Source organism: Rhea pennata, chromosome 1 (genome assembly GCF_028389875.1).
Source record: "Rhea pennata isolate bPtePen1 chromosome 1, bPtePen1.pri, whole genome shotgun sequence".
NCBI lineage: Eukaryota > Metazoa > Chordata > Aves > Rheiformes > Rheidae > Rhea > Rhea pennata.
In genome coordinates, this window is record NC_084663.1 from 1,847,400 (window position 1) to 1,864,223 (window position 16,824).

At 43.1% G+C, this 16,824-nt stretch overlaps 1 protein-coding gene across 6 annotated transcripts; it reads right to left on the reverse strand.

The window, feature by feature from the left end:
* Positions 1-146: 146 nt before the first annotated feature.
* TMEM209 (transmembrane protein 209) lies at positions 147-15,752 on the reverse strand. Of its 6 annotated transcripts, none has more exons than XM_062579960.1 (15): positions 15,543-15,752; positions 12,681-12,820; positions 12,506-12,564; positions 11,601-11,732; positions 10,388-10,626; positions 9,770-9,974; positions 9,125-9,300; positions 8,101-8,172; positions 6,900-6,996; positions 5,316-5,501; positions 4,783-4,880; positions 2,698-2,812; positions 2,500-2,597; positions 1,604-1,677; positions 147-1,012 (listed from the first exon to the last, which is right to left on the reverse strand). In XM_062579960.1, the coding sequence occupies exons 2-15, from the start codon at positions 12,815-12,817 to the stop codon at positions 958-960; spliced, it is 1,743 nt and encodes a 580-aa protein (XP_062435944.1). In that variant the 5' UTR covers positions 12,818-12,820; positions 15,543-15,752; the 3' UTR covers positions 147-957. The 6 variants fall into 6 exon arrangements, with proteins under 6 accessions (XP_062435944.1, XP_062435954.1, XP_062435976.1 ...); XM_062579970.1 differs by lacking the exon at positions 15,543-15,752 and adding an exon at positions 14,831-15,022; XM_062579992.1 differs by lacking the exons at positions 5,316-5,501; positions 15,543-15,752 and adding exons at positions 5,180-5,278; positions 13,615-13,766.
* Positions 15,753-16,824: the final 1,072 nt, after the last annotated feature.

Consider the following 16,824-nt stretch of genomic DNA (forward strand, 5'->3'; position numbering starts at 1 on the left):
CCACGCAGGTGTATCCACTCTGGTTTCATGCAGGGATGCTGAAGCCACATGCCAGTCTGCAAGGCCCTGTAAGTAAGGAGCTGCTAGCAGAAAAGCTAACGTGAGAAATAAAATAAAATTTAAAAAATTAAAAAGCAAAGGCAGGGTAACCTTCTAGTTGTACTCTATTACCCACAACATCTTCTATCTCGTAAGATGGTCACAGTTGAATGGTATGGTTATTTTGTTTTGTTTTAAATCTATCTTATAAACACCTACTGAAACCAGCAAGTCAAAAAGTTTTCTCTTTCCCTTATGTCTGTAGTGGAGACACCTGAAGCATCCAGAGGTCACAAAATCCAATTATTCCAATGGGCAGGGATAAAAGACAACGTCCTTTCAGATCGCATGTAATTAAATTAACCAAAAATCAGTGTAAGCGCTAACTTGGCGCCTGTTATGCCCGTCTGGAATCTCTTGGATCTTGTGAATCCGGCAGCTGGCCGCGTTGCAGTAACTGTCTTCTCAAGGGACTGCTCGCCAGCGAGCGGCTGGGCACCACTGCGGGAGAAACGCCCCAGCCGCGCTGTTGCATTCCACCCTCAAACGCGGCAAGCGCGGGTTCGTCGCTGAGCCCTGCGGTCAGCTAAGCTCTTTAGAGCGCTTGAAGAGTAAATGCAACAGAAATAGCAAGGGGGTTTAAATACGATTTGTTAAGGTGAGGAGCCAAATAGAAAAGACCTGCCTGGAGTTCCTATTTAGACACATTTCATCAGTAAAAAACAATAAAACGTTTTAAAACGTATCCTCCCCAAAACTGTACAGAAATTACAAACATTTCTCCTCTGTCCATAAAGCAGAGTTTAAATTATCCCATTTCATAGTCCATGTTCAAGGCAACAAGTGAAACAATGCTGCTCAGTTCGTCTTGTCAGAGAAGCAGGATCGTTCTTCTGAGCTGCAGTCCTGCTAGAGATGTTACTCTCCAAAAATCCATAGAACGTTGACTCCTGATGCACCAAAATTCACTCGCCTGCAAAAACAGCATTATAACGATAAGACACAAGTAAATTAAAGCTCCTATTTAAAACAAATCTTCATTACAAGAAAAAGTGCCAATCCCACACATCAGCATTTTAACATTTATGTAGGTATCGTGTTTCACCTTGAATTAAATGCAGCTCTTTCAGAACAAAAAAGTCCGGACATTGCTTTTATGTCAGTGCAGCTTTCACTGTGCACTCGAAACTCCTCTTGTTATGCCAAAAACAAGAGATTACAGCACTATGGCAGTGTCTGTCTCCTGTTTATAAATAGCACAGTACTTCTAGCAAGAAGGTAGCAACCTGGTTGTCTGGCCAAGGCCACTATTCCACAGCATGGACTCCACAGGATTTTTCAGTCAGCACAAGACCAAAGAAAAGCACAAAACATTTCCTGCACGCTCATGCACACAAGGCTTACATGATTTTGTAAAAAGGCTGCCATTACTTAAAATGAGAAGAGCATTTTAATTCCATCAGTATTGTCCTATGATAGCGACTTCAGTTACGGTATTTCGAAACAGAAAGCTCCTGCTCAGATCTCGTGCGCAGCGCAATGATACGGAACGTTTGACACTTACCCAAGCATCCCAGATTCTTTTGTCTTTATGATGTACAGAAACATCAGCAGTGTATGGAACATGTTGTTTCTGCCCTGAATACCATAGGAAGAGAAAAAAACTTGGAAATGAAATCACATGCAAACAACCATACTAATATCTTAGAATGTCTTATTTAAAACAACCGTCATCTCCTGTCCTGATCCTAGGTGGAGCAGAACAATTTTTCCATCAAAACTTTTTGCAAGATACATATACTGCAGTGTGCGCCCTGCCGGCCTGTTAAATCATCTGAGATGAGAAAAAACTATAACAGAGACCTCGTGAAATGGTATTACAGCTTAAGTCTGCTGGGTTTTTGCCTCAATTCTTATCTTTCAATTAGGCAAACATCAGAGAAAGACCAAGCTTGTTTTCTAGATGGATTGTCACCCTCAAATATTTTAAAATGCTTTTTAAAAGAGCTCTTCTGAAATCAGAAAATCAAGTCACAATTGGGGCTCAGTAATAAAATTAAAATGTACAGGAAAAGTCTAGCATTCTGATATTGAGATTAGATGTTTCCCTCCAAAAACTCTTACAGACAAGCATCAGTCTTGTTGGCATTGAGGAACAGCAACTCACCTCAGAGCTTACATAAATTAGGATTTTAGAATAAATGATCAGAAAATGAACAACAAGAGGAAGCTGCTGCCTGGGTACTGACGTACCTAAGTTAGGCACTGAAGCTATCATTCAGCAGCAGACTAAATACCCACACAATGGTCAAAGATCGTGGTATCATCTGCTTTCTGCACTGAGCCAGCCTACATATTCAATAGATGTGGCTAGTTCCAAAGGAAAAGGAAGAAAGAAAAAGAAATAAATCAGGTCTGCTCAAGGTTTCCTGACAGCAGAAAAAACTAACACGATCATACCTCGGGCAGATTGTAGACATGGCGGTGGTAGATCAGCTCATAGTGGGGTGGATTGATGTTGCTTTGGTAGATGCAAAATACATTTTCATTTGTAATGTCTGTGAATTAAAGTTTTAAAATAAGATAGGGATTTTAAGAGCGCTGATGGGATTCAAGCAGTAAACAGCAGCTAAACAAGCAGTCCAAGAATGCCAATACCTGGTTTATCTGGTGTTTGAATGAAGTGTTGGGCAGTGAAGGTTTTGCCATCAGGGTATTTGGGGCTAGGGGGCAGTCTGGAGTCGAGGTAAGTGCAGAATATGTGCATAAGGATCTGTGCAAACAAAAACAAATCTCATTTTAGTATCATTAAGAAGACTGACAGTACAGCAGCTTTCTTTCCATAATCTCAGACATTAGTTAGGGTATTTGAGAGTCTGTTGCTGCATCATGGACTTAATTAATCCCACTATGTTTAGAAGCCCAAGGCAGCTTAACACTTAGAGCACTGAATTCAATGGTCCAGGGCATGCCACAGACGTCAAGACAAGTTTATTCTTCCTGTAAATGAAACTTTCAGACAAAACACGTTAAAAAGGTGCTGCATGTGAACCGAACTCCTGACATACAAGTAACTATCTCACAGAATTTGCAAAGTCACAGATCTGAATAGCTTATATAGGACAAACTACAAGATACCTGATTTTATGATAGTTTCTACGCTAGCTGCAAAGATTTGGCTTAGAGAGGCAGATCCGATCTAATGACAACTTTTCCAAACACTACATTTACCCAGCAAGTTTCTCCTCTCTTGTCAAAAATGGCAAAACAAAACCAATGGAAAAACTTGAACTGCTCATGAATCTTACCAGCTTTCAACATTTTGGAAGAAAGTCCTAGAACAAGTATCTTCTTAGCTAACAGCGAGAAAATTGCAGTACTGCATGTTGTGTTTTAACTCTTACAGTAGAGCTCTCAACATTTTTTGGGTGCAACGTGACCAAATTACTCTGTAGTATGATACCTCCTGTGTTCAACATAGGATTTGTTTTGCAGACAAAAGAATTTCTATGGGCTAAATGCCCAAAGCCTCAAGAGGTCTAGTGGAAATTATTGCTTTAAGTTGCATGTAATGAGACTAACATTACTGTTAAAAACTCTTCATTTTGCACTTACTGTCTTAAGTTAATGCCAAAGCTTCGAGACAAGTGTTTAATATTGAATTCATCTGTTATATCAGAACTTCTTTCCCAGAATCTTTACAAGTTTAGTACATTGTCCAATACTACCTCTCTTAGCTGGTTTTGTTAAAAGACAATGAATTCAGCGTGTGATGTTCTGTGTTATGGTCTTTAACACTTTCAAACTGCTCAGCTTGCTGTCTACCAAGATAGCCAGAGCTGCTTCCCAGCTTGTCAGTCCCAAATATTTATTCATCTTCGCAACTAGAAAATTAAATCTTTTTTCAAGACAGATTTTGCTCAGCTTTAGCTTCCAGCAATTCAATCTTGTTGCATCTTTGTCAGCGAAGTTGTAAAACTTACATATGAATCTTCTTTCTTCTTCTCCCCAGTAACTGAACATCTATATAGTGAATAAAATCACCCGAACTCTCCTTTCAAATACAGAGTTCAACTGAAAAGTCACATGTGAAACTTGTTTTCCACTCCCTGGATTATCTTGTGACCTTTCTTTTAACTATTTCAGTTGAATTTTCAAGTCACTCTATTCATTGAAGTGCTTTCTCCTGGCCTTTCACATTAATTGGCTATGCATGACTACAAGTCCGTTCTCAAGTAAGATAATGTAATAATGCCTGTGGATTTCTCAAGAAATATTACTGAATTAAATAAACATCAAGACACGCCACTTAATCTGTTTGTTCTTCTAACCATTACAGCAAAGGAAAAATTTAAGGTTCATTTTGCATGAGAAATTATGAGGTTTGGTTAAAGCAGACTTATTATTATTATTTTTTAAATAGGCTAAGAATATTGCTCTAACAAATCCCTACCTGTCAGGTTGCTCCCAAAACAGTTACCTGACTGACATCTCAGATGAGTCTAAATAAGAGGCTGGCTTAAGACTAAGACATGAAATCGCATTTTTGTGATCTGCACAATGTCCAATCCCATTTGCATTATTCCTTGCATAATTTCACTGACTACAATGGGATTATCAGGATAGTGAGGCAAACAGGATTTTGACCATGTTCCTCAAAAGACTTAATTGCTACCGCACACAAAAATCTACGCTGAAAGACACACTTTAGGAAGTTGTATTAAGCCTTCTTCGAAAACTTACAGCACAGTCAGTGGGTAAGTCAGCATCCCACTTACGGCCCTTGAAATCTCCTCCTCTGTTCCATCGGAATGAGCTCATGCATCCTCCCTGAGAAAGCTCTGAAAAAACAAAATTTATTCAGCTACTGGAGGTTGAAGGTACAAGAAGGACATATTTGACACTAGCTTCAAGAACACTGCATGTATTTTCAGTGCACAAAATAGGAAAAATTAAACTAATGAAGTGCTTATAAAGATGTAAGTTAGGGGACTGGAGTTTACAAGGTAATTTTTATTGGAAATTAATGAAGGGATTAAATAGGACACTTCACACCCCAAACTGAGAGCAGAAATAAGAACTTCCATGCCAAGTCCCACATCATTACATTGGTATGAAAAAAGGAAGTTGGAAAAACTACCTCTGTTACTTGAAAAGCAACTCTTCTCCCTGCTGTGACCGTAGTTCAAACCTCTTAATTGACGGGGTATCTGACACCACCGACGCTTGACCCAGCTAACTGAAACGTTTTAAAGTCAGTATGGTTGACCACATACCTTTGATCCTTTCAACCAAATACTCCTGGTTCGGTGTAATATCCAAATACTGCACTATAGCGTTCAGAGTTGGCATGACCGGAGCTTTAACAAGCGCTGCTTGTTTCAGATTGCTGATGCTGGCTTCTGCATGCAAGAAGAGCCAGCACGTCATCTGCGCCCACGACAGAACTTTGAACATTCTCCCTTACAAGGCGTTAACAAATGCACTGTTACAAGGAGGAACTGTTTTTTTTTTTTTTGTCTCACTATTTACTAAGGTAACTTACTAAGATAATTTACTAAGACTTATACAAAGTTAACATCTTATCCAATACCCCAAATGTTCGTTTCCAATCCCAGTGAAGTACTAGCTGTCTCCCTTAAACCACAGAACGTAAACGCTATGCAGCACTGTGCGGTCGCAGAAGACGACAGTCCCTTATCTGAAGGACTTGCATTCCATAAGAAAACAGAAACATATAGTGTGAAAAAGGGAAGAAGCAGCATCCATTTTAAAGAGCAGTAGGAGAGCAGCAAGGTGGAGATGAGGTCAGTAAGTGATCAGTTTTTCACAGGCACCACAACAGATGCAGATCGAGGACAGACTACAAACAGGCCAAAAAAAAAGTAGGCTATGTTTAAATGAAGCATATCAAATCCTGCTCTTGATTGAGGAGGATATGCATGTGATAGGGCAATGGAAGGAGTTCCTTCAGAGTTGCACTATGAAATTTTAGCTAGAATTCTAGCTCATCAAAATGCTTAAAAAAAGGGGGGGGAACCCAAAACAGCAAAAACCAATTGCTCCCAGCCAAAAGATCTTTTCTTCTAATGCCCATAGCTCTCCAAAATCCACCTGAGATTATCCTCCCCAACTCCACTCAGTGCTACACCTAGAACTTAAATAATCTTTAATGCATCTTAATCTTAAAATGATCTTAGATCTTAAATGCAAATGATTAATACCCTGTGATAACAGAATTATTTTAAGTTAAAATAAATAAATAAATAAATACTTCCTAGGTCTACAGATTTATTATTATCACAGTCATAAGATGACTTCTCAGTTCTTAAACAGTATTTGTATACAATATATCACATCTAAGTTTTCATAAAACTTTTTGTGGTCTGTTTGCTTTCAGACAAGATAGCAGGTAACAATTTAAGGAAGTAACAGCAATAGGTTTTTCAGGAAGTAGCTGATTTTAAGAAAGTTTAGAAAGACACATACTAATGTAGACAGAGAGAGATGACAGGCAACCACCCTTGCAATGTGTGATAGTTTTCTGACAGTTTAAGATACAAGGATGTTAATTTGAGCCTTTAACTCTCCAGGAATAAATTCAGAGGAAAAAAGAGGCTTAAGAATTTTATGCTACTGAAGCATCAGCATGCCTTTATCAGTATTTCCAGAAATTCTATGAAGATTCCTTCCAGTTTAGTAAAATGCATTACATGAAGCAAAGATCACACCAACACAAAGAGGAAATGGAGCAGTAATTCTTAGCAGATTTGTTTTCTATACTACCTATTCAGTGTCCTGCCTTGGGGTGGCCAGCTACCAACAACCACAGGGAACCCCCCAGTTATCTCTCATCATACCTCCAATCTGCATTTCTGGGTACCCCATTCTTCTCAGCTGAGTGCTCACAGACTCAATCTCTTGTACAAGTGGCACTAAAATAGTCTCATTAATCCACTAGGAAAGAAAAATGCAAAAATTAAAAAGCTTAGAAGCAACAAGAATGTGACAAAAGTGTTAGTTTACTCTCTAGTCATCATCACTGTTACAATCACAAGGGAGTTTAACAATAGAAACTTTGAAGTCAACCAAGGAGGAAAAGTAATTAAGAGCATCTATAAATACCCTCTAAAATGCCAAAAATTCAATATAAAGGACTTGGGAAAACATATCTCCAGAAAGCATTGATACTGATAAAGCTTTCCTGAACAATGAGAAAAGGGGTATTCTGAGGCACTGCACATCATTCACAGCGGTAATTTAAACTTTCACGGGTCCACTCCCTCTCAAAACTGTTTCAGGAAATCAAGGGTCTAATAAACACAGTATGTGATACTTGTATGTGACACGATTTGGGAACTGAAGCCAAGCTGCCTGTAGGTTTATGAACAGATGCTTAGGAATCTGGTACAGAACAGTCATAATCACAGATCTCATAGAAATCTTTTACTTTTCACTCGTCCCACTACTTAAAAGAACTACATACGTGATAGTTGCTGACTGAAGGGGTAATTCAAAGTTAGACTTACAAATTATTTTGTCATAGCATGTGATTGTATTTTCTTTGCCAAAGCAATTGCCTAAGACCAAAATTTTCTTTTTGTTTTTTTATTACGCTCCTCAAGGCTGTTGGAAAAAGTCAACGGGCTGGCATTTTCCATGCTTTATTTGAGTCCAGAAGGAGTTTGAAATACAGGAGAAAAAAAAATCAGAAATTTGGGTTGTAGAAAGAAAAAACAAAGTCTTTTCACATCCACTGTGTGTTAAGATGCACTTGTCTTCATTCAAAGGTGGGTGAACTTTACAACTGTAAAGTTTTCAGAACAGAAAACACCTAGGTCAGCAAGTGCAGAAGTTCAGGTTGAAAACGTGTCTTAATACTTCTTTGTTATAAGCAGGTTGTTTTAGTCCCTTTGTCCAAGCCTACCCTAATCCTCAAATAGACTCAAATATGTAATTCTTTTCACTTCCTTAGGTATACATGGAGCACTGAGGTACTTTTTCATTCTGCTGTACCTATTCTAACAGCAAGAACAGGCAGTTTATAGGGACAGGACTTACACTTCTGAACCTAGCGGTCCAGGAATCCATGTAATCAAGCTGTCGTCGATTCACAATCACCCTTGCCCAAACCTATGGAAAGAACATTATTACCTACATACAGCAACCTAACAAAATACTGAAGAGTTTTTAGGGCCTAAGATGTTTTCTGACCGCAACCACAGCACATAATTCAAATTGCATTTGTTCCAGAACTCTAATCTAATGGCTGTATCACGTGAATTCTACAGTAGCTTACCATACTACTCTCCTACTCTCTTTTCACAGTACACTAAATCTCCCATGAGTCCAAATTCACAGTTTTGAGTTCCCTGCTCAGTTAGGATAAAATTAGTCCAAGTTGCAGGGTAGACTAAGTTAATGTACCAAATAAAGAAAACAGATCAAATTTAATTAAAAGCTACATTAATGATATTCTTTTGAATCAGACTTATTCCAGACACAAGTGTAAAGGAGAACATTTTACATACCTTCAACTATTTCACTACATTAGGTGCAGGTCAGTTTCCAGTCAATTTTTATGTCACAAATTTATTTTATCCAGAGTACAAAATGGTAAAAAAAAAATTCTGCAAGTACCATTCTTGAGTTGAACTCAAAGTCTGTCTGTTCTCAGATTACAGAGTAATATTACACAACTTCAGATAAAATAATTCTGAAGAGTTGGCCAAACCAACAGAAGTTTCCAGCTTTCCACCGTGGCCTACACGGTGAGTATAGTTAATTACAAAGACCACAAAGCATGAAACCTGAAATTCTCTCAGGAGCCATTTTTCTACCTAAACACAGGTACCTTGTTCGCCAAGGAAGAAATCATTTTACAATTTTACAATTGTAAAATTTTACAGTCCGGAATTTGAAACGTATACCCCTTGTGGCAAAAAGTCTTACAAGCTGTATGAAGATGGTTAAATGCTATAGGATTTCTCCCTTTCTAGCACTGTTCATGGAGTTCACATTTGGATGGAGCTACATATTTAAGAGCCCTATTTTTCTCTCTTGGCTCCTCTGGTGCTGAGCTTACTTCTTCTGCAGCCTGCGGAGAGCTCAGATGAGCTTCGTCCTTGTGTGCTGATGGAGCTTGGGACCGGCAAGCCAGCTGATACTGGTACTTTCTCAGCACCTGTGCTTGCTCTACTAAGGAACGGCTGTAGTTCCAAAAGGTTGGGCTGCTGGAAGGAGAGCTGGAATCTGAACTTCCTGAAATGACATTTAACAGTCATAAAATCATCACCAAGTAATCACAGAAGCAACACTACAGGCAATAGGTCACTATATTAAGGCTTTGACAGGAGAGACATGCTCACGAATTATCATAAATACATACACCAAAATCTGTCTGCATAAACACTGATTTCATCTTTATATTAATAAGGCACTGTCCCTATCCCAGACAAAAACTGCCTGCAGGTAATTCACCACCTTTATCTAAAATACCTTCTCCACAAAATATCCCTCTCATCGAGGTGATAAAGCCCTTCATCTCATTATAGTCCACTATAGCCAATAAATGCTACAGATATTATTAGTATATCTACAATATACACTAGTACTTCAGCAGCTCTCTTTCTTTGCTGGAATCTTTTCCAACTTTTCTCATCCACTCTCAAATAAAACCAACATCCACTCCTTGCCAAACTTTTCAGGCTACATAAAGTTATTTATTTACCCAATTGAAGTCTATGCTGTTTCTCTTCTTCACTTCGAAGGTACTTTTGCAGTGACTTGAGGTCTGTGATTTCATCATCTTGACTCATACGGGAATTATACCGAATTGGTGAAAAGCGGTAACGAGATCTTAGCCCGGTGCTTTCCACTGGCCCAACACTTGAGGCATATGGTGAACCAGTAGGAGAAGAGCTGAAGCTGGAAAACTTTGGGAAACAAAAGCAAACAGTTGTGTCATATGAGCAAAATGAGAGTTCCATTTTGACTTTATAAACTAAATGAATAGATCAACTCAACATATGAATTTATTACTCTGCTGATTGCTGCTATAAAATACACTCTGGTTTTGGGGAAGGTTTTTGCTATTTTGTAGTTACATTCTAGTTTCTTATTTTTGCTTTGCTCTGAAACAAACTAGCTACTCTAAAACAAATAAATTAACACTAGGGAAAGAGGATGAATACTGACAAGACAAATTTCATCTGCTTTGCAAATAGAGCGAACACACACACACAGGACCCTCCACGGCCGGCTGCACATCTCCACTGGCTTACAGCACAACACAAGGACAGGATAAGCAAAGCCAAACCATTCCCCTTGAAGTCATCTTGGTCATTACCTTACTGTAGCTGCTGTTTGGTGAATAGGTTAAAGCACTGCTATAAGAAGCACTGTTGCTTGACAGAGCCTGCAGCTGAGGGCTGTACCCTGAGATACAACCAGAAGTAAACTTTGGACTGGCCCTGAAGGGGCGGGATGGGCTGTAACTCAGCACAGTTTGACCCTGGATTGTAGGAGAAGGCGTAGAAGAAGGGACTTTCTTCGCTGCCAGCTCATGTGGTGGAATTATTTGTACTGCTGCAATAAGCAAAAAAACACAATCAGCACTGTACATGCAGCAGCCCAGAACTCTCCTCCTCACTTTAAATACACAGCAAAACACACATACGCAACTCTCTTACCTTAAGGAAATTCTATGACACTAAAAAGATTATTCTAGTCTGACCCCTACAGGATTCAGCAGTTAACCCCAAAGACATAAAAATCAGAAAACTGAGACACATGATCAAATTCAATACAAATTCTACAATTTAAAATTTCAGTTAAATTCTACCAAGCCCCTTGCATAGCCTGAGGTAATTATTTAACTTATTGGTCAGCTACTCTACCTGCCTGCTTCATGTGTCTTTAGCACATCTAATGTCTCATTTATCTGTGCAAATACAGATATTACACTCTTCAGCTGTGGTGATATAACCCTACTCCTGTATCTGCCGCTCTTTCTCTGGAGTCAGCCTAGTAGTATGTAACACATTGTACTAGCATCTTGCTTTTGCTGTATTTGTCAAACTTTGCCCAAAGTTTTTCTATATTTTACAACATCACTTAGACGTTCAGAACTTTTCAGAGCAACTGCTCTCCAGTCTGTCATTTTCAGACTGCACACTAAGGTCTGTTTTCTCTTTCTAATTTGGCTCTCTTCAGTCAGTATGATGATAGTAGGATATCAAATTTAAATATAAACCTATACACTCTGCCTTGTTCTCAATCCCATTTATAGGTTACGAATTCCTCGTCCAGCTTCATAAAGTTTAAGTCTCTCTCACTGCCCTTTAACAGCCCACTCTCCTTTTTTATTGTTTGTTTCCTCTCCAGTTCTCCCCTTAATTGCTCATCAATTTATCACTTTTATTTTGAATTTTAATATACTGCAGTTAGTTCATCTTACTGCTCAGCAGATGAGGTAACTGAGAACTCACTTCACTAAAGATTCATGGACTTGAGAAAGATACCATCTTTAAAAAAAAGTATTTATAATTTGTAACACCTACCTGCATTCTGCATCCCTAGAAGGATCTGCTGTCTACGAGTCATGACCAAGGTAGTTGGTGCCATTGTGTACTTGAAGTACATCCAAAAATCAAATAAGGCATTCAGACTGAACAGGGATGCAAGTGCAAGCTCTAGAACAAACACAAAGGTTTTTATCATGCTAGGCAGCATAAACAGGAGTAACAGTAAATGATTTGAAAAAAAAAACAAGTTTATACACAAATCAAGAATAGTTTATTATTAGGGCTACCAATAACTGCTGGTCTGAGCACGGATGTAAGACAATTTCTCCTTTTTATGCAAGAACCATTAGAGACAAATTTCCTTTCTATATTGAAATTCATTTGTGTTGCTACAATATGTATTTGTAAAAGTGAAAGGTATTTTCCAGATAGGATACAAAGCACTGCAATGAAGTTTCATGTTATTTATCAAGTGTCTTCTGCCAAACCTTCTGTCACTCATTACCTGATATTGCTCTCACTCTTCTTCCTTTTCATCCTCTAATAGTATTAGATACAATTACTTTTGAGCCTACTCATTTGAAACAGAATTTGATTATTTGGAAATGTCCTGCAGCCCTACAATACAACACAGCACTATTATTTCAACTATTCCCCAAAGCCTTATTACACACATTAAACAAATTTAAGGTATGAAACCTGTTCTTCACACTCTTTCATGAGACATGCTTAAGACAGCTGCTAATCTCCTCTTACTTGTCACTAAAATGATGAAATTCCAACAGCACCAAAAGGGATAAAGGAAAACAAAATGAAGCTTGGTTATTAAAAAACAACAACAAAAAACCCCCAAACCTTAAAAATGCTTTCCCCAGCAAGAAAAATGAAGGCTGAAACCTTCCCTCCTCCCTAAAACTAATTTACATGCTGTGACAACTCACCAATATACCAGAGTGGCCAAAATGGGATGTTGTAATAGGAACTTATAAGTTTTCCAGTCCTAAAAAGAAAAGGAAAAAGTTATCAATTTAACAGTAATTGGGTTCTATGAAATATTTAAGCATATACAAAACAGAACGCTTTACTTATTTGAGTCAGCTATAACAATCAACATACATGTCAGTATATATCATCCCCGCAACAGATATATTAAGGAGTCCCCAGGCCCAGACCACTTTCCGCTCTTCAGCCTCCCTCCTAATCTTCATAGTCCTGTCAATGAGTGAAGCTGCAGAAATCTGTTCTGCCGCCATTGTCTGCAACAGGAAGCACACGGAGAAAGTTAAAGACTGAAAATTTATACACAGTTAAGAGTCTCACGCTGTACAAGACCTTTAAAAAAGTAAAAAAGCAAAAAGAAATTACATAAAAGGACTTCACATTTAGGTACTGAATCGTGTGTAGTGTTATGAATGAGCTTCAGTGGTTTAAAAAAAACAAAAAAACAAAAAAACAACATTCCTCTTATAAACTCCATAAGCACTGTCACCTCTTTACAGTGAAAGAGTTTCCATTTTCTCCACTGAGGTACAGAGGACAGAAAAGAGAGCCAGATTCCAACAGCGTTTTTGAGAAATAACATTTTTCGGAATGCTGAGGCAACACTGCCTTCTCCAAGCAAGGAAAACAGACCAAGGAAACATCTTGCATAACCTGGCAGTTTTCCTACTGAAAACACCCACCTATCTCCTTCTGTCGGCTCAGGACAGCTCTATACCCTCCCCACACCCTCTCCCCTTTACACCACAAAATGCCGTATGTAACAGAAATAACGCTTCCTACATATTCTATTCTTCTCATCACAAGAAACTACCATTTCCATCCCCTAGCCACCCACTTTAAAACTTCTCAGGTACTTCATCGCTGACTACAAACACAAACCACGAGCCTCCTAGTACAAATACTTTAACTGAAATAAGGCTATTCTCTATCTAGAAAAATTACACCACTCACACCCTATCACCATGCACAACCCTCCCCACACACACCACACTCTAGCACACACCACGCCACACACACAAACACACACGCGGGCGCGCTTGTCACCCACCGGCAGCCCGCCGCACTTCCAGGCCTCGCTGCCAGCCCCTGAGTTGGCAGCGACACCGCCGCGCCGCTCCGCTCCGCTCCCGAGGGCGCCACGGTCCAGGCCCAGGCCCAGGCCCCGCAGCCGCCCTCACCGCAGCCGCCTCAACGCCTGCGCCTGCGCCAACGATCGGTCGCGCGGACGTGACGTCACCGGAGGCAGCTCCGCGGGGGGCGGGGACGCCGCTGCCAGGGGGACGCCGTTGCCAGGGGGACGCTCGCGCAGCCGCCCCGGCCGCCCCCGGCCGTTGGCGCCCGCCCGACCCGGCCGCAAGCGCCGCCCGGCGCCATGGCGGCCCCGGCGCGGCGGCCGCGACGTCCACCGCGCCCTGCCGCCCGCCTTGGCCGCCACCGGCCCTGCCCACAGCCGGCCGCACTCTTCCCCTGCCCGGCTCCCACTACGGCCGCGTGCGGGCACACCCCCCGGCTGCCCCGCGCCACAGCCTGGCCAAACGTGTTGCTCCTGCCCGCAAACCTCGCCACGAGGAGCAGGGAGGAATAAAAGCACCGCTGGCCGCTGAAAGGGAGCACAACGAGTTACAGCAGACCGCTCTGTGAGCGCGGGCCAACGGACAACCTCAGCTGCTCCAAAACCCTTCCTGCCTTTGCCTCAGTTCCCAAGCACCAACCTGAAAGCAAGAAAGCCTAGAAAAGCAGATTAACTACAAGCCTAGACCTCACAGTTATCGATAAACACAGCATCTAACGCTTGGCCCACTCTGTCACCTCTTTATGGTCAAACAGCATCTGTTTTCCCCACTCTGGGGCAGAGCACAGAGACAGGTTCCGACTCTGCTTTTGAAAAATAACATTCACCCGTGCACAGCCTGGCAGCTTTCCTACTGAAAACACCCACCCACCTCCTTCTCCAGACCCTCCACACACCCTTCCACCTTCACGCCACAAAATGCCGTACACAACAGCAATAACACTGGCCACTTTCTCTGCTCCTCCCATCAACACAGGAAACTACCATGCCTCACCCTGGCCACAGGCTTCAAAACCTTTCAGGTACTTCATTACTGAATACAAACGTAAAATACTTACCTCAGAAAACACGCGGTTTAACTGAAATAACAGGATTTCACATGCACAGGCCGCCCCACCGCCCACCACCCTAGACCTTTCCCCACACGCACCCCACTCCAGCACACACCACGACACACACGGACACTTGTCACCTGCCAGCAGCCCGCCGCACTTCCAGGCCTCGCTGACAGGCCCTGAGCGCGCACAGCCCGGCTCCCCCCGCAGCCAAATCCCGCCGGCCTCAAGCAGACTCGGCCCCGCAACGAGCAGGCGCCCCGGGAGGGCGGCGACACCGACCGCCGCTCCGCTCCCGAGGACGCCGCGGCCCGCGCCTCGCCCGCCGCCTCAACGCCTGCGCCAACGATCGGTCGCGCGGACGTGACGCCACCGGAGGCAGTTCAGCGGGGGGCGGGGCGGCAACGCCGTTGCTGAGGAGATGCCGTTAACGGCGGGAGGGGGAGACGACACCGCTTTTGAAAAATAACGTTCGCCCGTGCACAATGTGGCCGCTTTTCCACTGAAAACACCCACCCACCTCCTTCTCCAGACCCTCCGCACCCTCCCACCTTCACACCACAAAACGCCGTACACAACAGCAATAACACTGGCCACTTTCTCCGCTCCTCCCATCAACACAAGAAACTACCATGCTTTTCCCTAACCACGCGCTTCAAAACCTGTCACGTACTTCATCGCTGAATACAAACATACAATACTTACCTCAGAAAACACGCGGTTTAACTGAAATAACAGGATTTCACATGCACAGCCCTCTCCAAACTCCCACCACCCTAGAGCACTCCCAACACCCCAGTCTAGCACGCAACACATTTCCCCCCCCACACACACACAGACGCTTTTCACCTGCCAGCAGCCCGCCGCACTGCCAGTTCTGGCTGAGCGCGCACAGCCCGGCTCCCCTCGCAGCCAAACCCCGCCGGCCTCAAGCAGACTCGGCCCCGCAACGAGCAGGCGCCCCGGGAGGGCGGCTACACCGCCGCTCCGCTCCCGAGGGCGCCGCGGCCCACACTCCGCCCGCCGCCCTCACCGCAGCCGCCTCATCCCAGCCGCCTCAACGCCTGCGCCTGCGCCAACGATCGGTCGCGCGGACGTGACGTCACCGGAGGCAGCTCCGCGGGGGGCGGGGACGCCGTTGCCAGGGGGACGCCGTTGCCAGGGGGACGCTCGCGCAGCCGCCCCGGCCGCCCCCGGCCGTTGGCGCCCGCCCGACCCGGCCGCAAGCGCCGCCCGGCGCCATGGCGCCATGTTTATTATAACACATAATAAATGTCAGAAGCAGCCCCAGTTTCCACACACAGGCTGACTGAGATGGGAAGAGTCCCACTCGCGGTGCCCTCGACGCTGTGTGGCCCGCCAGGACCGGGGGCCGCCTTGTCCTTCCGCCCATGGAGGAGGACGGCGTTGCCCCGGGAGGAGCCCGGAGCCGGCGGTTGCCGTGGCTCTGGGGCCAGGTTCTGGCATTTTGGGTTTCCCTGGGTTCTCAGTTCCCGCAACGGGTCGCCGAGGCACCGCGCGGACGCCTCCGGGAGCCCCCGGCCCCCATGGGATCCCTTTTTCTCCCGTTCTGGCCGTGTTTTTGGGCTAATGACCCCTTGTTCTCTGATGCCGCTCCAAAAGCAGATGATAGGGAGTACGACGAGGATGGCGAAGGCTTTTGGGAGATCACGGGGAAAATCCTGGTTTGCTCCTTTATCGGCATTTTGATTATCTGTCTTGTCAGCCATGCTTGTGTTCGAGTAAGATATTATTTTATTCAGTGTTTTTTGCCGGCCCTTAGGAGAACCTTGCTGTAGGCCATGCACAAAACTCTCCTACCTATAAAGATTTCACAGCCTCAGAAGTTACTTTTATGCCATTATTGTTATTATTATTTATGAATATAATAACCTTGTGGGTTTTTTTTTGTCAACATTGGTTTCAATAAGTCTTTAATCTTGAGGTATAGGGGATTGGTTGTAGCTCTCCCAGCACCCTTCCCCATCCTGACTTTACGAGCTAAACATGTTCAACGTGCTTGGTGTCCTGAAATGCCAAAACGTAACAAGATGCAGTGGAGTGTGTGGTGCAACATAAACTGCTAAAACTGGGACCCTCCTGGAAATTTCCTAATTTTGCTACTGAAAAT